At 34.8% G+C, this 22,344-nt stretch overlaps 1 protein-coding gene across 3 annotated transcripts; it reads right to left on the bottom strand.

Annotated features, from left to right (window-relative positions):
• Positions 1-1,877: 1,877 nt before the first annotated feature.
• Positions 1,878-21,584, bottom strand: LOC6645819. Of its 3 annotated transcripts, XM_047012349.1 has the most exons (7): positions 20,864-21,584; positions 11,474-11,675; positions 11,227-11,410; positions 10,363-10,425; positions 8,993-9,921; positions 4,899-5,382; positions 1,878-2,914 (listed from the first exon to the last, which is right to left on the bottom strand). In XM_047012349.1, exons 1-7 carry the CDS (start codon positions 21,310-21,312, stop codon positions 2,280-2,282), a joined length of 2,946 nt encoding a protein of 981 aa, XP_046868305.1. In that variant the 5' UTR covers positions 21,313-21,584; the 3' UTR covers positions 1,878-2,279. The 3 variants fall into 3 exon arrangements, with proteins under 3 accessions (XP_046868305.1, XP_046868306.1, XP_023033337.1); XM_023177569.2 differs by lacking the exon at positions 4,899-5,382 and having other exon boundaries at positions 2,821-2,914; XM_047012350.1 differs by lacking the exons at positions 4,899-5,382; positions 8,993-9,921 and having other exon boundaries at positions 1,879-2,914.
• Between the last annotated feature and the right edge of the window lie 760 nt (positions 21,585-22,344).

Genomic DNA, 22,344 nt, shown 5'->3' with positions numbered 1-22,344 from the left:
GAATCTGAGGGGGATCGCAAAATTATTCGTTATATCTATTGATTCGCTATAGGTACTGAAATGTAAAACCTTAGTCCTTTCAAGGGACTTAACAAAAAATTCGTTATATTGGGTTTTTCGTTATAACGAAGTTCGTTATATCGAGGTTTCACTGTACTTTATATTAATGTATGCAATAAGTATATGTATATATATATATACACAATACAATATATATACATATATATAAATAAAAAAAGAATAATGGAATTTCTGAAGTCATCTCTTGGGGTCTCAATCATATAAAAATTTGTGATTTATTACTCAATCTGTGGCTAGAGCATATTAATCGGTTTATTAGGTATATACACACATACATATGTATATACAAAGACAGTTATATGTATATGTATGAGATTGGGCCGAATCATTGTAATCATTCTAGCTAAGAACCACATGGCGATTTTACAAGAAGTAATCATTGATTTTGCACCGAAAACAAAAGAACTTTTATAGTTCGATCGCAATTACTAGATAATACCTGACAAATATTTATAGACTTGTCAACGGACTGTTCATTTCAACAACTTGGATTTTGGCATATAAACTGTGATCGAAACAATCATCGGCCGAACTATGGATTAGCTTATATTGCTCTATAATGAGATAACATTGAGAATAAGGTGGTTCTTTCCTGGCTAGGCCGATTACCTTATAACATACATATATCTTGGTACACAGCAATATATATATATATATATATATATACATATATATATATATAGAAGATACATACATACATATATATACAAACTATATGCTTATATACAAATGTTGGTAACTTTTTGTGAAATTACAATTCGTATTGCAATTCCTGCATGATTTTTGCTTCTTGTTGAGTTTCTTATATACTAGGAAAATGTTCTCGATTTGAAATGTGTTTTTGTTTCATTGTTTTTATGTTTTTTCGCTTTGATTTTGTTAGTATTTTATTATGTTTTGTACTTGTACGTATAAGAGAATGGTTTGCTAACTCTTGATTATTTTTGATTGCAAGCGAGTGAGTCTTTAGTTACAATTAAAAACCAAAACAAGAGACAGAAAGCCTTCTTCATCTTCGTCTGGTTTTTTTCTTTTCTTTTTTTTTTTTGGAAAGAGAGAGGCACAGCTCCATATATAAAAAAAAAAATTTGTATATTTATATAATATTGAGTTGAGTTGCTTAAAATACTCATCTTTCATTTGTTTTATTGTGTCGTTGTTCATTTTTTGTTTGTTGGTTTGTTTCTTCGAATGTATTTTATGTTCTTGTGTAATATTTAAAATGTTTCAAATTCAAGTGCACGATAGTTGAGAGAGAGATTCATCTTGGCTAAGGCAAACAAAATTTAAAAATTGAAATCTCGCTTCATTTCGATATATAGATTTTCATGTTTTTGTTTTTCTTTTTGTTTGTTTTGTTTTGCTTTTTTTTTTTTAAATAAAATTTGGCAATTTGTTGCAATATCTCGTTAAATGTTAGTTCTTAGTACATTTTCCATATTGGTTTTGTTTTGTTTAACTAAAGAAAATCAGCCTTTTCTTGCTATACACATAAATACATTATAAATCTCTATATATATATATGTATACATATAAGATGGTTTTTTTGTTTTGTGTTGTTTTGTTGAATGTTTCTTGTTATGTTGGATTGTTGATCTAATAACAATTTATCAATTATTTGTGAATATTTTTATAATCCAATTTAAAAACAAAAAAAAACATAAAAAATTTGTACAAGTCAAATGTTGCTTATTGAATTCGAGTTTATCGTTTAAATCGTTTTGAAAATGCATAAAACAATAAATAAAATTCATTAGAAATAGCATTGAATTCGAATTTGAAAAAGTTTTAAAGAGAATGTCACATGATGTTTGGTTTTTCTTTTGAAAATCAATTTCAGAATACAAAAAGTGTTTCAATTGATCGAATCGATAGACAAAACTATAGTTAATCGAAAGCTTTGAAAACATTTACAATTTTTAAGTAAAACTATATATAATTTTCTTATAACTGATAAATCATTATGCTTACAACAATCCTCGGCTATGTCTGTCAGTTGAGAGAGAGGGAGGGGGAAATTAAAAGATGTTTCCCCACTTTGGTTTTTTTTTTGTTGTTGTTGTTTAAATTGTAAATTTCTAAATATATAGATTCTAAGCTGGTTGAAATGTTTTTGTTGTTGTTGTTGTCGCCGGTTGTGAATGATCATTGATGCTCATGCTCTCCAAGTCTCTGCTGGTTGGCTTTCAATCTTTCTGTTACAGACGCGGCGGTTTGAAGCTTAACGTGGTCGTACTGCTGCTGGTGGCCAATTGTGTGTGTGGATGTGGGTCCAATGTGTCCATTTGATGATCACCATCTACCAGACCAATGCCCAGGCCACCGCCACCGCACTCGGCAATGGAATTGCGCACCGAGGGCGGTTGCTCAGCCCCGGGCAGCAGGCCAACCATTAGCAATGGCTTATTAAGTGGCGGCGGCAGATTGGTGCCAATTGGATCGCTGCCGAGGCTATTGCTGCTATTACTTTGGGTATTGGCACCGCCACTGCCGCCACCGATTTGCTTCTCCTTGTTGCGACGTAATGAGGAGCGATATTGACGTGGCACATTGATAAGAAGACGTCGTTGTTGTGAGCTGCTGCTTGTTGTTGTTGTTGTTGATAGATTTTGGCCAAATTGTGTATTCAATTGGTGTTGCAGGTTTGTTGAGTTGTTGTTGTTGTTATTGTTGTTGTTATTATTGCCGCCCATTCCTCCTACTCCTACTCCTCCTCCTCCTGCTCCTCCGATTCCGATTCCTCCCCCGATTCCGATTGCAATGTTGTTGGCATGTGGACGCCGTGCAGCATATTGTATGGACTCGGCGCTGTTACTCAAACGGATGTTGCCAACTGTTCGCCACGCGAAATGATCGCAATAGTGAGTGAGACAGCAAGAGAGAGAGTGAGAGAGACAGACACAACATACGGCAGGGGGGGCGGGCAAAAGGAACGAGAAGAAATGAAACCAAAAACAAAATAAAGAAAGGAAGAGAAAAGAGAAAATATATACATTTTCATTCAGTTTCAGTATCAAATTATTGATTATGTTTGTTGCTTTTTTATCTTGGCTTTTCTTTTATATGTATGGGCTATATATGGTGGGCGTGACTGTGATAAGAACATAAATAATATTAGTAAAAACAAAACAGATAATAAACAAAACGAAAAAAAAATGTAACAACAACAATTACAACATGTAGGACATTATCCATAAAGATAAATATATAATCAAAGGACAACAAAACGAAAAAACACACACATAATATTTTTTGTCTCTTTTTTTGTTGGTTTTAATACATCATATGATTGAAAATAATAATAGTCATGAAATAATACTTAATAATTCTATCATACACACACATACACACCATAAACACTTACACACACACACACACACACACAATGAAATTTATAATATTAATTTGATAAATTAATTAAAAACATTTAATTTAAATAATAGTTAATACTTTAAAAACAAACAATATAAAATGAAATATACATATACATATATATTATTAAACATTTATATTTTTTAATGCCTACAAATGGATATATATGTATATATATATATATGTACATACATACAAATGTATATAGCTTTCTTTGTTAACTTTTAATCCTTTTAGCAATTATATGAATTCTGATACATGTAGATATATGTAGGCACCCGATTAAAGATCAGATTATCTGAATTATCAAAATTGAAGGCAATTATGCATAATAAATATAAAATATGTATATACACATATATATATATATATATATATATATTATATAGACACACGATTAATAAACAAATACATTAAATCTTGTTTACAAAAAAAAAATAATAATAATATTATATGTAAAATAATTTAAATATGTTTTAGTTTTGGCAAAGCATGAATATAAAATATATGAATACATATATAACATATATATATATATATAGTAATTATGATTTAATTAGAAATGGATGCAATGAAATGATTTGATATGGATTTTTCTTTTTTGATTTCTTGATTTCTACAAAACACAAGACATTCTCATTTGAATATGGTTTTCGAGATATTTTTCTTAGTTTAGAACAAAAAATCTAAGACATTAAAAATGACAGTGATGAAATTGTTGTTATTCTGGCTTCTGCTGGTGTTGCTAAGGCTACTGTTGTTGTTGTTGTTGTTGCTGCGAATGTGACTCCTTTGATGGGCAGAAGATGCCTCAAAGGATTGATACAAAGACGAAGCATTGCTGGCCAAACGTTGCCGATGATAATGAAGTGACGATGAACCTCCACCTCCACCTCCGAGCCCACCAGGAGCATTGGACAAAGGAGTCGAATGTCTTATGTATAGGCCATCATCTCGGCCATGTGAATGATGGACATGTGAGTGTGATGAATGTGTTTGATGTGGATGCGAGTGCTGTTGAAATTCATGAGATTGCAATGTATGTGGTTGCATCATCATTATGCCATCCAAGGAATCACAATCGCTATCATCGTTGGTCTCAACGTTAATCGCATTATGCATGTAATTATTATTTGGCTTTTTCGTAATGACAACAACAGAGCCGGAACGAGAAGCAGCACCACCAGAAGCACCTGGTCCAGCACCAGCAGCAGCTGGAGCCATCAGATTGGAGCTTAAGCATTGTGTGGAATAATAATATGATGTATTGAGTGGATAATGGAAGATTGACTGCTGCATTGGTATTGTATCCGTTGCTTTATTTTGCTTGTTGTTGTTGTTGGTGTTTTTGTTGTTGTAGTAGTTGTTAGTGTTGGTGATCGTTGTAGTGGTAGTAGTAGTAGTAGTAGTAGTAGTAGTAGTACTAGTTAGTCCTTGATTTTTACCAGAATTGGCATCCAGGAGTAGACGTCGATTTGTTTGCTGTCCAGCAGAACCACCCGCTGTTAATAGTGTTGGCGGTGGCCTCAAGAGGCCGCCACTTTTGGAATGTAATTGTTCTTGTTGTATTAGTTGCTGCTGCTGTTGCTGACTGTAGCTATCCTCGGTGTCCATCATGTCATCCAAGTGTTGTTGCTTGCGATAGAAATGATAAAGTTGAGCTGAGCCACCTCCGATTCCCACCAGGCCTGCTCCTCCAGCTCCTACACCTCCTCCTCCGATTCCTCCACGAGCAGCTGCTGTCACTGCCCCCTGCCGCATATCCCGTGTACTGCCGCCGCCCAAGTAACCAGCTGCCGCTGCAGCAGCAGCCAGGCAACAATTGCTACACGTATCCAGGGGCAATTGCAGTGATACGACGGCAGCATCTCTCGGACCCAAGAACCATTCGGAACGGGTGCGCATGCGTGCGGTTTGTCGTTCATGGACCTAACCCCATTTTATTGTTCATTTCATGTGGTTCCAGTTGCCAGTTTGGAGTTGGAGTTGAAGTTGATTGTGTGGTTGTTGTTGTTGTTGTTGGTGGTGGTGGTGTTTTTGTTTTGTTGTTGTATTTCGGGGGGGTGGAACGAGGGGGGATTCAAAATTTTCGCATTAGAGATTTATTTGTTTTGGTTTTTGTTTCAATGTTCAATTTTCTTTCTCTTAATAATAGCATTAAAAAAAATCAATAAATAAATTGGATTCATTGCTTTTTTTATGAAAATTAAAAATTAGTTAAATAATAATAAGAAAAACAAAAATCATTTGAAAAAAAGGAAAACTATTAAAAAAATAAAATTTCATTATTTGTTTTTTTTTTGTTTTTTAGTTGGAAAGTAGGAAAATAAAGTGCACATATCTGATTTTTAAAGCAAAAATGTATGTATGTATATATATAATTTTTTTTTAGGGTATTTGTCATTTAAGTGCAAAACGTAACTTGAGTTTGACAAAAATTAAAAAAATAAATAAAATAAATAGAGTACAAAGAGCTATGAAGAACGAGAATACCCTTAATGTTAAACTGGTTAAACACAAAAAGTTAATTAACGTGTAGGAGGCATATAACATTCTCTTGAGATATAACTTAGGAATATCCTTGCAAGCAAAGAGAGAGAGAGAGAGAGGGAGAGATAGAGAGACTTGCTCATCTCTTCTAATCGGACATTAAACTTTTTCTTTTAATGCAAATCGATTGAGTTTGTTTCAGAAGAACTTATTTCAACAGAAGAATGATGAAACTAAATTGATTAATGGATTTAAAAACATTTTTAAATTAAGATTAGCAAACGATTTTCGACTGCAAAAGCAGACAGACTTGATTTAGATTTCATGGACATGCAAGGATATAGAAATTACGGATTACCGAAATTGAATACATCGGCTAATGGTTTGTTTTTTGTTTGTTATTAATTTCAGTGTTTATTTTTTTTTTGTTTTTTTATAGTAGGTCTTGATGAACAATAAGAAGAAGCAGCTGCAGCAGAACAAGGACACCGCGAAAACAAGCTTAGCGTCATCTTAATACAAATGTTTTTTTTTCTTTTGTTAACAATTTCATTCGACAAATGATGCAATTTTTTTGGTTTTTGTTTTTCTGTTTGTGTTTTGTAATAGTAGAAATTGTCAAATTCTGTATTTAATGATTCAATGAATCCGCGTGGGTGTGCGTATGTGTGTGTGTGTGTGTGTGTGTCTGTGTGTGTAAGGGACAAGCAACAACAAAATACAAACAGATTATAAGTGCAATAAAAACAAACAATCAAACAAAAAACAATACAGAAATGAAGGAGAAACAAAAAGCATTAGGGAGGAAATACAAAATGTTACCACATACAACAAAAGATAATTGGTTAACATAAGAAAACAAGCAGCAAAACAAGGCAAGACAAGACAATAGTAACTAGTAACTACTACTAGGCAAGTACATACATCGAAATCAAATACAAATACAAGTGCGAAAAATATACAAATACATATTTATCATTAAACTTAAATCGCTAACAACAAATACAAATACATTAATTAATGATAACAACACAAAAGACAAAAGAAAAAAAAATAAACACACTAAACAATACATTTGCAAAAGGCGCACTTATAATACATGGTGTAATGTTTACACTAATACAAAAGCAAAATTGACAACAAAAACAAAAGAAACAAAAAGGTAAGACAAAATGAAACAAAACAAAAAAAAATTGTACAAACTTAGATATAACTATAAATATATATATAAATATATGTAAATATGTTTTTACACAGTGTGTGTTGGTGGTTGGTTTAGCGTTTTAAAAGTTTCTTCACTTTTGTTGTCTTAATATCTAAAAGATCTCAAAATTAATCGTTTTTGTTTCGTTTTCTTAATCTGCATCATCCCACGAAGTCAGCTAGAAAGTGTTAAACTCATTGTTAACCTAAACTCAAAGACTAAAGGCAGAACTAATCAAAAACAAAAAGAGTTGATCAAATTCAAGAGGATCGCAGCAATCTCAATTGAATTTCAATTACTCAGAATTTTGAGTATCTCTAAAAACTTCATGGAACTCATCTAATTTGGAGACTAACAACTTTAATGTCGTATCGTTCTAAAGTGTGCACTATATAGCTTGATAATATATATCGATTTAACCTCAATTTTGTTTATCACAGTTTTCAATAATCAAATATTAAAAAGAGAGAATATATATTTTCATTTTCTAGCTCCATTCTAAACTCTTTTAATCTATTTCTAATTTAAGCTAAATTAGTTAGAAATTTCATATATGGGACTAAAACTATTTTCGTTTTTTTAAAAAATATATACGCAATTTTTGTTTATGTTTTTTTTTTTTAGTTTTTTTTTTCTTCACTTATATCAAATAGTTTTTTTTATTTAGAGAAATATTTTATAGATCTTTTTTTGTTTTTTGGGGTGTTGTGAGTGTGTGAGTTGTTTTAGGTGTGTGTGTGTGTGTGTAAATAGATTTAATTTTGTTGAAAAAATGTTGTGTGGAATGAGAGAATTAACATTATGTTTAATTAATGTGTACAAATTATTAATTTTAATAATAGTATAAAAGTGAATTGTGTGTGTTTTTTGTTTTGTTCTTAGCTTTTTTTCTTTGTACAGTTTTCAGTGATCGGTTGAAGGTTTTAAGGAGATATAGTTTCATTTTTTTTGTACCTTGTTCTTTAAAGGGATTGTGTGTGTGTGTGTGTGTGTGTGTGTATGTGTGTAAGAGAGATAGAGAGTGAAGGGTTTTCTAAGGGGGTACTGGGGGAAGGGAAAGCAAATGCTTCTCGATTTTTATACTTAAGGGTTAAACACTTATATATAGAGTGTGTTGGTTGTTGTTGTAATTGTTGTTGTTGCTGTTTGTTGTAAAAAGGCAGGCTCTTAGCATTTGTTTTTGTTTAATATATATATAAGAAAAAAAATATATATAAGACACTTTTTGTGACAAAAAGAGAGAGAGATAGAGAAAGTTAGAGTGAGATAGCATAAGTAACAACAAAAAAATTAAAAATAATAATTAAATAAATTCAAATTAAATCAAAAAATAAAAAAGTTTTGTTTTTCAATATATATATATCAAGAAATATTTTTATAATATGATATAGATTATCTATTTAGAATGTGTGTTTGTGTGTGTGTGTGTGTGTGTGTATTCGTGTTGTTGTTTTTTATCATATTACAAAACAAATTAAACAAAGAGAAATGTTTAAAGAGTGAGAGAGCGATAGAAAGTGTGTGTGTGTTGAGGGTAAAATCAAATCAAAAATAAAGAAAGAAAAAAATCAAAAATCAACTTAATAACTATGATTAGGATTTGCATATTTCATTTTCTTGTTTTCTTCCTGCAAAATAGAATTGAAAACTTGAAAGAAATGTCAAAAGAATGTGAAATTCGAGCATACTAAATTCTAAGAGTTGTTTTTTTGTTGGGTTTTTTTTTTTTGCTAGTCTTTGCAAGTCACGTCAGAAATATTCTTGAGGGGGTGTGTAGCGGGGGCGGGTGCTATGGGGGGGATTCTAAACGGATATTCTAGAGCCTGGATAGAAGTCATCCCTCACCTGTGGCAAATACGAGAGACTTTTGGTGCTCTCCGCATAACGATTGACGGCTCGAAGCTCCTCCATGGTCATGCCGCCGTTGTTGCCACCATTGCCGCCAGATGATCCTGTTGCGGCGCCACCAGAATTCGAGCTGCACGAACTGGAATGACGTATGCCCCGATTGCAGCGGCTGCATGTACGCGGCTTCAGTTTGGGTGGCGTTGCCTGTGGCACAGTGGACGCAGCACCACCGACTCCAACAGATGCCGCAGCTGCCGAGGCGCCGCCGCCGCCGCCTGCACCGCCAGCTTGACCATCAAGACTCTTGGTGCCGGCGCGTAGACGTCTCTGATGATGGCTGCTCGAGGTGGTGGTTAAATTCTTCTTCTTGTTCTGACGATAGCGACGCTTCATCACCACCTCCTCCTCATCCTCATCGTCATCGTCGTCGTCGTCATCGTCGTGACGCTGTTTGTGACGTAGGAATCCTCCTCCGATTGTTCCGCGCGTTGGCAGCGGCGGCGGCGGTGCAATGTGACTCAATTCCAATTCGGCTGCAAAATCGTGTCCATGTGCATGTTGACCATGACCATGTCCAAGCCCAAGTCCCAGACTGCCATCCAGTTCGTCATTGTCCTCATCCTCATAGTCATCGTAGTCGTAGTCGTAATCGGTGCCATTGCCATTGCCCTGTTGTTGTTGCTGTTGCTGCTGATAATGTTGCTGTTGTTGTTGCTGCTGCTGCTGCTGATGTTGTTGTCTCTTGGCTGGCAGCGGGGATGAGGTCATGGCAAAGATGCCCGGACCCTCCAGCGACACCGATAAGCGAGCACAACTCTCGATGAACGAGTGCTCGGGCGAGACGCCCAGCGAGAGGACACTATTCTCCAAAGCCGAACTGGAACTGGTCAACAAGGCGGGCGTCGAACGGGATTCCTCTTGAGCCACTATAGTTTTGGATATAGATTATAGGAATGTGGGAAGGATATCGTTTTATGATTTGTTTTTCGAGATGAGTAAGAAGAAACAAAAGCGTGCAGAGCTACAAAATACATAGAGGCAAAGCCAGAAGCAAATATGTGAGTAGTTGGGCTATAGAGAGAAATGAAGTGGGCAGTGGGAAAGGGACACCAGATGATAAGAAACCACCCAAAAACATAATACTTTTCAGAAACCAAAACTATATACACAAAAGTTAGCTTATAGACCAAATAGATGGATAGGATAGATAGATGGATAGACAGAGAATAGATATTTTCATGTGGATAATGTAAATGTCTCTTCTAAGGGATAACAACAAAACCAAAAAAAAAAAACATTCTAGTGTCTTTATATCTCTATATATACGATTCTATTTATATATATATATATATACTTATGGTACTCACGTAAGCCCCAACGTTCGCATTGGCATTGCAGCCAAGTCTTCTCGGCTTCCAAAGAATGTTGCACTAATAGAGTGAGACAAAGATAAGAAACAATTACTAAACGGAAATGCATACATTATAACTTATTGTTAGATCTAAATGGGTTATAGTCATTATAGCAATAACAACCCTCGACAAATATTTTAAATCTTTCTCTGATGAATCAAAAAAAAAAACAATCACAAACAAATAACCTTAATCACTTACATATGTATGAAAAAAAAAAGTCTTCATTAAATATAACCAACAGACGAGTCATTTCCTGTGATTTTACTTGACTCGCAGATTTATTCAAAGTTTTTACAATGATTTTGTGATATTCATACGAGTATATATGTGAATATTTTAAGTTTAAGTCAATTGACTTGCCAATTGGCAACTTATCTATTGCATGTTTTACTTAATTTAATCACTCGTCTTATAGGTAATCTAATCTAAATTAAGAGCTATTGGATATAGATTATAGGAATGGGGGAAGGATTATCTTGAAGGATGTTTCATTTTAGAAAATAAAGGACAATTTCGAGATATTTTGTTTTTCTGTGGTAACAAAGAAAGTCAAACAAATATAAAATATCTTGCATTTAAGGGTTATATATGGAATTTAATGGAATAAGGAATATACAAAATGTGTGTAAAAAAAATGTTAATCCTTTTATGTATAAGAATAAACCGACTTAATTTGGAAATATCAAAAGAAACGCCTTGTGTTTTTATACCTAGAGCTTAGGAAGGCAAATACATCTTCTACATATATCAGGAGATACGTATCCTTAATCTTAGATTAAAAGCAATTGAAAAAAGTTCCTTCTCTTGCCCACTTACATGCATATTTCTGTTGTGCCAGTTTTCCACGCGGCGGTGGTGGATATTGAAAACTGCATATCCATTCATCTTGCACCTTTAGAATACGTCCCGTGACACGTGCATAATATTCATAATTCTCACGTCCAAAAATATCATGTGTGGCAAACTTATCGATTATATGTTGCATTATCTTTGTGGCCACCTAAAATGAAGCATTCATTCATTTAGAGTTGTTAACGAATTTTAAATGGTGTGTACTTCTTACCTTAAACTTGAGCACATCCTCCATGCGTGCGGTTTTGCCATCGCTAACGCAGGATTGAAAGAAACTGGGGGCCACAGAGACACCCAATGCCTCGCTGGTCATACCCGTGGAGGCGTGGGCGGCATTGCTGGCTATTACACGGAATGTGCCAAAGAGTAAAACTAAAAGATGTTGCGTATATTTTGGTAAAGAACCAAAAAGTCTGTAAATACAAAAAAGAGGAAAAAGAGTTAAAAACAAATGTCATGGGAAATAAAAGAAGCATTATATAATAGTTAGTATAACAAACTAATTATCATACACAATTTGTTGTCATTTCTTTGGAATTGAAAATATGGTCGCGTTTTTACCGTTATGTGACTTTGTGTTGAAGATGGCTTAACACGATTTTGCCCCATTTGAAATGATGTCCAAATTACGCTACGAGTTAAGCCCTATCAAAAGGCATTTAACACTCTATGAGATTTAAGTTGTGGCCACGACAAGAGGGGGTCGGGGGTTGAAGGGGGGACCACGACTGAGTTTCGGGTCTCTGCCGTCTGGTCTGGTCTGGGGGTCTTTTGTGTTAATAATATCTTTCCCTTTTTGCGCCCTCTTATCATTATCAAACAACTAAATCGTCTCGTCGTCATGTCTTGTGGCCTTTTTTCTTTTCTTTTCTTTTAGTTTATTTGTTTTCTTTCTTTCTTTCTTTGCTTTTATTTCTATCTTTCTTGCCGCCTTTCTTCTACCACCTTGTTCATGGCATTTTCAATGCATTGTCAAGCGATTGCCGTCAACCCCTTCCCCTCAAGCCCCCTCCAGCCCGTTTCTGTCGTCTCTTTACCAATTTATTGTGTTGGATATTCAAGTTTTCACTTTTTAGCGCCACAAAAAAAAAAACGAAACATTTGTTTCGCTCCATGATAGTTGAGAGCGAGTTGGGCGAGAAGAAGCAGAAGAGTTGAAGCATTAATTGATTGAGTTGAGTTGGGGGCTTTAGCTTCGCCTAGGCTAAGTTGCTAGCTGCTGCTGCTAGCTGGATGGATGGATGGTTGGTTGGTTGGTTGGTTGGGTTGTGTAATGTGGGGATGGACGGACGACGCTTAGGTGGAGACCAACCGACCGACCAACCGACCAGTTTTTCTTCTTCTCTAAACACACACTAAAAAGCCACCATTTTTTGTTGTTTCGAAAAATCATTAGGCACGCCAAAATGAAAGTGTGAACAATGTTAGAGAGGAGACCGACGTGTAGAGAAAGAGAGAGAGAGAGAGGCAGAGGGAGAGAGACAGAGACCCAGACATATATCGCACATACATAGGATGGAAGCAGCAGACTTTCTTTGATTATTATTATTATTATGATGATGGGTAAGTCAGTAGTTGTAGTTGTTGTTGTAGGCTAGGAATATGAGTCAGTGCACTTGTAATGAAAAATAACATGACTAATGGTAAGCCAAACGTAAGGCCAACTGTTGACGACCAACTCAACCAACCAACCAAGCAGAGCTATAGCCCTATATAGATAAGAGATCTTTTACTTGAAACAAATAAATATATAAACCTATGACAAAGAAAAACAAAAAAAAAATTTAATTTTAAGAACTACCTTTATTGTTTTTATCGGTAAGCATTCTTTCCTTCTCTCTCTGTGTATCTCTTTCTGTACCTTTGTATGTCTCTTTGTCCCTTTTAGTCATATGGTTTAATATCTACTTATACAAAGTATATAGATTCATATATTTATATTCTTAATCAGAAGCTAAATCTCTTATGTGTAGACTAAACCAGTTTATACTCTCTTGAACTGCTTTTTTTTATACAAAAAGATAAGATCGTAAATGTAATTTAGTTACTTTATATAAAGGAAAATGTTTTAAGTAAATTTTGGCCCTAAAATGACCCTACATCCAGGTTCTAGGTTCTCTTGTGTTTAAGTAAGTCATTTGCCTAAGTTAAACATTAATTCATTAATTTAACTTAACTCACAACCAATTCATTTTGTTTCATCTATTTATCAAAAGACGAATAATAATCATTATCGATATCGATGTGATGCAAGACTTTCTATAGACAAAGGTCAGACACTTGGATGATGATGTCTTTACTGATTTCATGATTGTGTCTTTACAGTTCCTGTGAAAACATTTAAACAGAGGAAAAATGAACAAAAAAAAATCTCGTAAATCCACTTGTCAAGTAAATACTTTTCAATTGTTTTTATCTGTCAAAAGGGAACGATGATGTTTCATTTTATCACTTCCTACTCTTCTCCATTACCCAACTACCAACAACTACCACCCCCAACACAGTCCTCCTCCTCCTCCTCCTCCTCCTACTACCCAATCGGCGTCTCCTCTTGACTTTATCACTTGACACATAATTCAAAGCAGAAAACAAAACAAAATCAAACTGGTTCCTCTGTAGGGCAGCATCTCATCATCATCATCATCGTCTCCGCATCTCCGTATACGTAACACAATATATGTGCCATATAAAAAAAAAAAAGACAACAACAACAACAATAATATATGTATGTACATATATGTATGAAGAAAGCAACAACAAAAAGTTATAGTGAAATATTAAATACAGTTACACAAAAAAGCAAATCAAATGTCGGCGGCACTTGAAAAGGCAACAAAAAAAATATTTTAAAAAAAGAAGTCAAATGAAACGAAACGATCTGAACTGAAAGAAAACCTTATCCGACATTTTTAGTTACATTTTTTGTTTCTTTATTTTTTTATGAATGAAATAAATGAAATGTGATTCATTCAAATACGCAGAAGCTACGCATGAAGAATACTAAATAAACAACAAACGAAACAACAAAAAAAAAACTATTTAGCATTAATTCATAGAAGAAAAGCCGGTTTTATTTTTATGTTAATAGGAATGACAATCAGATTCAATATATCTATATATATATACATACATACATATAGGCGTCTACGTAACTCTTGATCAGATTGTATAAGCCATCTCCCATCGCCCAGTTAAATGAAATCTCAAGACGGTCTACTACTCTACTCTTACTACTAATGGCCATTCAATGTAACCTCATCAATCACAATTACTCATTGATTTCTAAACAAATTGTATATATATATATTTTTTTTTTGTGGTTTTTTAGATAACCATATACAAAAAGGAAAAAAAAATAGTAATAAAAAACCATTTTGATTGTTTTACCCTCCTCTTATCTCTTTCTCTTTTGCTTGTCATATCAATCCGGGGTAGACATAAACATTTATTTTTTGTTTGTGCCTTCTTAACGGCATTCCATGTAATTAAATGCAATTAATAAACAATTTGTACGCACATTCCCATTAAACAATAAGCAACAACCATAATAATAACAACAGAAAAAAATGCAAATAAATATAAATTGATAATCCTTATCTTGGCATTTGCGTTAATGTCTACCGAAGGTTTTTCAATGACTTTGATATTTGATACCCTATACCCACTAGGAAAGGCATATTCGGTTAAATACCCTGAAGTTTCCCATTAGCCAGTTATATTTAATAAAATAAAATTGTCATTAGATTTTGATAATCTACAATTTCATTAAAAAGATTCCCAAAATGTTTATTCCAAATTGCTTTAATTTACTTGTTTCTGCAGGGTATCGTTTTTAAAGTAAACATCTATCAATAAAAGCTACCAAAAATTGTCTTTTTTGTTTTGGCCTCTATAGAGTTCATTATGCTTTGAACAACAAAAAAATATACCAATGATAACTGATAAGATTAAAGAACAGCGATCAACAAAATTTTCACTTTGAGATAGTTCTTTAAATAAATACATATATAAAGAAAATAGGCTTGGCTCGAATCGGACATTGACTGAATGACTATAGGAAAGGCAATGGAAAAATAACCTCGTTATATAAGAAAACCCTGAACTATGCGCGTTTGATAACTGATATAATGGATTTTCATATGAAAAATTTCAACAAAAATTCACAAGAAATTTGAAATTTGTTATTCAAAAATGTATGTTCAAAAAACTTAATGAATGAACACAACCAATAACAAACATAAGCAAAAAAGCCAACAAAAATAAAAACAAAACAAAAATTCATCAATAATTTGTTAACTCTGCATTTCACAAGAAAGAAACCGCAACGAAAAATAAAAACAAACAAGCTAAACAACATTAAAAATTGATCTTCCAATGAATTCAACTCAAAGATATATTAAATGAATAGAAATTGGTTTAATTTTAAGTTCATGAAAAAGGGTTAAGAATAATTAACTTTTTAATAATAATAATAATTATTAGAAACAACTGATCAATCATCATCGAGCATTGATTCATCGACATGTACATGTTACGCACAAAACCGATATGAGGCATCCTACTGAAGGCTCAGGCAATGACTATGCCTATGATTGGACATCCTATATATAAATAAAAGGGTGTGGATGAGATGTGTGTTTCTATTATATATATTTATTTTGCTTGCTACGCACACAACAACAACAACACATATCAGATTGTGGGGATTGTGCTTGGTCAAATCGAATCGTGAAGCTGACCATATCTCGGCTTTAACATCTTTTGGAGACTGCAAAATCAGCATCAATATGCATCAGTTGTTGTCGTTGTCGTGTTCCCTTCCCCTTCTCCCCCCTCAGTTGTTCTTTGTGTGGTGTGCGGATTGTATACAGAAAGATATATGTATTTTAGCAGATGCGAAACATAACCGCAGCAGAAGCAAGTTTTTTTTTTTATCGGCCCACAACAAAAGACAATACGTCATAATAATGAATAACACCAGCAAAAAATAAAAGCAACAAGAACAACAACTACTAGCCAAAGGCAAATCGCAATGAAAACGCATACACAAATTGTATCTACATATGTATATGTATCTACCGATAATAAAAAGCAGTTTCAACATATAAAAATAAACATACTAAGTGTGCAAACATCACAAACGATGATGATATGTGTGGATAATGCATACTTATGACTCTGACAACGACGACTATGTGACCCACCAAACCCAACCCAAGCCAAGCCAAGCCATGCCATGCCAGGCCAACCCAACCCATCCAAGTCCAAGTCAAGTCAAGCAGTCAGGCCAACGACCAATGCAAACTGCTGACAATTTATACACTAGTCAACGAAAGCAAAATAGTATGCAAAACATTCTGCAACAATGTCAATAATAATGTTGGATATCATTTCTTTAACCCCTTCTTCTTTATGTTGGACTTTTAATTAAGTAATAAAAAAATTAGCATAAAAAACCAAAAGAGTTTCTTTATTTAGAAGAATCAGGTTCTGTTTTTTCTGCTCATCCCTTTTTAAAGTGTAAAACAAGGCGGGTCTATGACTAAATCAACAAGAAGACATCATAATACTGCTACAAGGACTGATGCATCAAAGATCTGTACAGGCAGGACTCACTACCCTGCCTGTTAGCATTAAATTAATTTAATCTCAGGAAGAGTCTTCTGAAAGTAGCGATTGAAATTCTGGGATAAAAGTTTTTATATTCTTTTAAAAACTTTACAGAATTTGATACATGAATGGGGCGACAAATTTAAAATATATTGGCTTAATTTTTAGTAACATTTTTGTTGGTTTTGCTGTTTAGTGTCTATCCATTGCCAGCCATATGGTGGTTTCATATATATATACATATATATATATCTGGAGGTTGCCTCGTCGTCGAGTTCACGGAGAGAGAAGAAGAGTCATATAAGAGAGCAAGCCATGAGGCGGCGGCGAGAGGCTCAACTGACGCACACAAACACACATAGATGCATATATGTACATATACATATGTATGTATATATATTTTTGTGATCTTGTCTTTACATTATTTAAAAAACATTTTATCTGGTTTAAGACGAAAAAGAACCTAAATTGATTTACAGTGGTCCCACACAAACACACACACACACAAACACACAGAGAACACATTGTACGCTTGTTTTTAAACAATTCTTTCATAATAATAATAATAATCAATCAGGAAGCAGCAAAAGAAGCTCAGACACAAGACGACATCGATGTGTCTGTTGTCTGGAGGGAAAATGAGAAGAAGGAGGAGGGGGTAACCATTATGGACAATGCGGCTTTGTCGTCATTCCGGACGTGTTGCCCTCTGCTTCTGCTGCTGCTGCTGCAGTTGCTGCATTTCTTTTTTGCCATTTGTTTGTCTAGACCAACACAAAAGCGAAAACACAAAATGGTTATTCTCTCTTTTCATTTTGCACTTATCGGTATTCGCAGCGCAGAGTTTTGGGTCGTTTAACTATTGTCCAGGGCATGGGCATGGGCAATTGTATAAATAGCCAGAGCAAGAGACCTATTAGCTATGACAGGCAGCAACAACAACAATAAATAAAACTAAAGTCAAAAGAAAGAGTGTAGGGAGGGAGAAATGGCAGCTGGCCGTTTTAATCGTTTTTAATCGCATCAAGAAACATTTCCGGGAGGAACTACTAACCCGAAAATGACTAGCAATTGGCCAAAGAACGTGGCCGAAATGAGCAACAGGCGTCTGCTGTCTGCGGTTGGCAAAGGCAAAGAAGCTTTACAACAAGACGAATATGAAAAGCTTTACATATATTTCAAGGGTCAGAGGCAACAAGTTGAAGTAGCAACAGGACACACTCCTGTTCAACAGAAGCAAGCTTTCACTCTCTCTTTCTCTGTCTCTCACACACACACACACACAAAGACTTGCCACAAACGTCAGCAACATGTTCAGTTGTGATTATTTGTTATTGTAGCCATGGCTAGTTGTAAATTTCACACGCAAAAATAACAAAAATAAATAAATAAATATACACACACACACACAGTCAAGCCAAACATTTATAAATTTTATTTTTGGCCAATCTTTGGTCTATCTATACTTGAATTTGTTTCTATTCTTTCTATTTCTATTGCAAAAACGTGCAACAATGACGTCGACACGATACGACTGACAGCCAGACGGCCAGACAGTTGGCCAGGCCAAAAGGAGGACCTGTTGTTGCTGTTATGTTTGTCTAATTGATACAATGTTTCAAACGCGTGTCTATTTTTACCCCATTTTAACCAAGAAGGTGAATACACACACACACACACAATTTTTGCGCTATTGCTTAATGTATTTGTTGTTGTTGTTGTTATTGCAATTTGTTGTTGTTGCTGCTGCTATTGGGCTGCCCTAAAAAGTAAATAAACAATAAACAAATTTACAACAATAAAATTTGTTTGCGCGCGCTCTTTTCTCTTAATTTGGCGGTCGAATGTTACGCATTGATTTTTGTGAAAAATTTATGTTTTATTAAAACATTCGAGTGTGTGTGTGTGTGTGTGTGTGATTTTAAAGTGGTTCAAAAACTTATTCATCAAAAAATCGAAAAGGAAATAAATTACAAAGGCAACACAAAAAACAAATTTTCTAAAAATTCTCCAATTAAATTTTTTGCCAATTCTTTCAAGTATATTTTTCCCTATTTCTGAGCGATTTCAAAGAGCAATTTTTTAATTTTAACGAAATCAAATCTACATCTTTTAAAATTATATAAAATGTTTTCAATTTTCAAGATTTTTATCCCATAATTATTTTCAATTGAAAGGGGATTCAAAGAATTTAATTTGAAGAATGAAATTTATAAAATTAAGATTTATTGGGAGTAAAAATTGACATTGTCTTGCAAATTTGCAAAGAATATGAGAATATAAAAGTTACAACTTTAAATTTTTATCAACATGAATCTCTAGTAATTAATTAATTTAATGAAGTAAGGAGATTTTGACTAGTTAGTGCTAAAAATCATTCTTAAAATATAATTTTAGACTTATTTTAGGTAAATAATAATATTGTAAGGAAATGAGAAGCGTAGAAATTGTTGGATCTCTTTGGGGCCACCTTAGTGTGGGTGTTTACACACGCACATTTAGCACATTTTTTATTTATTCACTCTTTTTTTCTTTTCTTTTAATGTAACCAATGGACTACTGACTGTCGGCGGCACTGGCTCTGGCTCTGGCACTGACGTAGTAGCCATTGATCACATACAAATGTTAAACAAATTAACACACTGCGAGGGTGCCAGAGAGGAGGGGAGGGGACAGACAAGTGGAATGAAAAAAAAAAAAACATAAGGCAAAAAAGAAAAAGTCAGAGGAGTAGGAGGAGGAAACAAAATTAAAGATTGTCAGTCAAACGCATGAGATAATATCGATTGCTATAAGCGGCAGAGACGACCCCGCTCACTTGCAACAATTGCAAATTGCAGCAATCATACAACAACAAAATACATTTCTTTCGTTAATTAAGTATGCGTCTGTGTGTGTTGTGTGTGTCTGTGTTTGCCCACGCTTTCATGCTCTAGTTCAGTTTTTGGTTAGAAATCGATTGCAGCAGCAGCAGCAACAACAAAAACAACAAGAAAAAAAGCAAAAGCAAAGCAACATTTAAGCTTAAAGAGCCTTTAACCCTTCACTGGCTTTTAACAGTTGCATTCGAATTTGGAGCAGCAGATGGCTATGGGGGGGCGGGGTGAATGGGGCACAAAATCCATCGATTACTTTGATGATCCACAAAAATGAATACGATATTGTTGTCAGTTTTTGTAACAATTAAATAAAACCTAGTCATGTATTTGTATAGAGAATTTAAATAATCAAAAGGCCAAAGTTTGAGAGATTAGCCCCGTTTTCCTGATATGTCATAAAATATCCATGGGTCTGCAAATTTCAATCGCAATGATTCATTTGTTATAAAGTATTGTAAATGAAACTGAAACTGATTACTGCAATAATAATGACCTCTAGGTCCCTTTCCGATTTGTGTTAAGATCGGCATATGAAAAAAAAGGATTAATGTTTGACTTAGCCACATCTTTCTCTATTCACACTCAAGGGTTAATTGAGTCGAAAAATATCACTCTTTGGGGCTTACTATTTAGTTAGTTGTCGCGGTCGTCGTTTTGGCATGTTTAAGTGAAAATTGGTGAAAATCCGCGCGCACACACAAATGTGTCAACAAGTGCCAGGCGAACACACACACACACACACACACACACACATAAGCACACACACTCACGCATACGGAGTGAAAAAAGAAGCTTTCCACTGAATTAACTTCCACTTCCACTTCATCGCCCCCGCTTCCTCTGGGGGCTCTTCACTTCCCCCCACCGCCCACCTCACCCTCCCACCACTCCTTTTTCTTGAAGATTCTTAGCAGAGAGCTGCAACCGAAAAACAACAACAGCAACAACAAGACGAAAAAAACAACAACAAAAATCTAGATCCGGTTCAGCAAGTTTACCGCAAGCTAGTTTCGAGTATGTACGAGTATGATATGCTTGTGTGTGTGTGTGTTTAAGTATATGTATGTATGTATGTATGTATGTATGTATATTTGTGTGTATTTGACACTCACCTGTGTAAACGCTCCGTTTGCTCCGCTTCATTCTGCAACTCGTTGATGGAAAACAACTCCATCTCACCCTGACGACCAAAGATGCCATTGGGGATCTTCCTTAAGAACTTTTTGAGAACACTGGCTATGGTGAATACAGAATAATTATCAACGTTGACCAAACGGCCGGCTTGAAGGAAATGTATCAGCTTCTTCATGGCACCCTGATGGCCAGGAGCACGGAATACATCGCGACGATTTGGTGATTCCTTATTTAGTTTGAGTATCAAGACAAGTAAAGGTCCTGGAATGTTGTTGTTGTGTTTGCAGACCTCCTCCAAGGGAACACCGAATTTTACCTTTTCCAAGCGATATGGATATGATGGGGAGGTGGCTGGATGGCCGCAAGAAGTAACCACATTGCCAAGATCGGCGGCACGACGATGAACTCGTTCAGCCCAGCTGGACATGATTATAGATATATATGATGAAAGCGGGAGTGGGAGTGAGAGACGAGGAGGAGGAGGAGGAGGAGGAGAAGGATGGGTGGGTGATTGGTGAGATTGATGGAAGGTTTATGTTGTTGTTGTTACTGCTGCTGAGATGTGATGCGATGTGTTTGGAGGGTGTGGGCTTTTCCTTCTGCTTTGCTGCTTGCTTGCCTTGCCTTCACGCGAAAAATGTGCCTGAGAGATTTTTATGGTTTTTTACATTCATGTTTATCGTCTATCTCTCTCTCTCCCACTCTCTCGTACAATCGGTATCTTTATCTTTTTTTTTCTCTCTTTCTCTCTTTCGCTCACACACTCTCAATCAACAAACGGGACTTGGCTTCGTTGTTTTTTTTTTTTCCTTTTTTGCTGTGTTGTTGCTTCTTTCCTCCTTTCAGTTGGATATCGAAAGGAATTGTTGTTAAATTCCAATTTTTTAATTCAAATTTTAAATTCCCCAACTCTGCGTTTCGATTTTCATTTTATCTTTTTATCCGTTTGTTCGCTTTTTAGTGTGTTGCTCTTGCTTTTCGCCTCCTGCTGTATGCACTTTTTTCAGCTGCTTCTTTCTATCGTTTTCAGGCCAACGCCTCTTGCTTTTTCCTATTTATTTGTCGTTTGTCTACGTTTCTTTTTCGCTTTATTACTCGCACTTCTAAACTTATAGTTTTTTTTCATTAATTTTAGTGAACAATAACTATAAACTATTATTTCTGTTTTTTTTTTTATTTTTTATTTTCAATCTGTTTTCAATCTGCTTTAATTTACGTCGACGCGACTCAACAACAAAAAATGAGAGATGACATCGTGACCGAATTGTATCGGTATTTTGCATTTTTGGATGTCTGGCAACGATGTCGATGTGGCAGCACTATTAATGACTTGGCCATTTTCCCGCCAGTTTTGGTATGACCCCTTTATTATAGCCGTTTTGGCGCCACTGAGCAAATTGCATTTTTACTGTTTTAAACATTGTGTCTATTTGCTTTAAAAAAGATACGCATTTCAGAA

This window comes from Drosophila willistoni, assembly GCF_018902025.1.
Source record: "Drosophila willistoni isolate 14030-0811.24 chromosome XR unlocalized genomic scaffold, UCI_dwil_1.1 Seg8, whole genome shotgun sequence".
NCBI classification, from domain to species: domain Eukaryota; kingdom Metazoa; phylum Arthropoda; class Insecta; order Diptera; family Drosophilidae; genus Drosophila; species Drosophila willistoni.
Note: the sequence above shows the minus strand (reverse complement) of the source record. Positions and strands in the feature narration are given on the sequence as shown.

What these genes read in the sequence shown, in the direction of transcription:
- LOC6645819 (XM_047012349.1), bottom strand. Translation starts at nt 21,312, where the DNA reads ATGTCCAGCTGGGCTGAACGAGTTCATCGTCGTGCCGCCGATCTTGGC. An exon ending in GGCACAACAGAAATATGCAT is followed by an intron (nt 10,426 to 11,226) that starts GTAAGTGGGCAA and finishes TCACTCTATTAG; the next exon opens with TGCAACATTCTTTGGAAGCC. An exon ending in GTCTCTCGTATTTGCCACAG is followed by an intron (nt 5,383 to 8,992) that starts GTGAGGGATGAC and finishes AAATGGGGTTAG; the next exon opens with GTCCATGAACGACAAACCGC.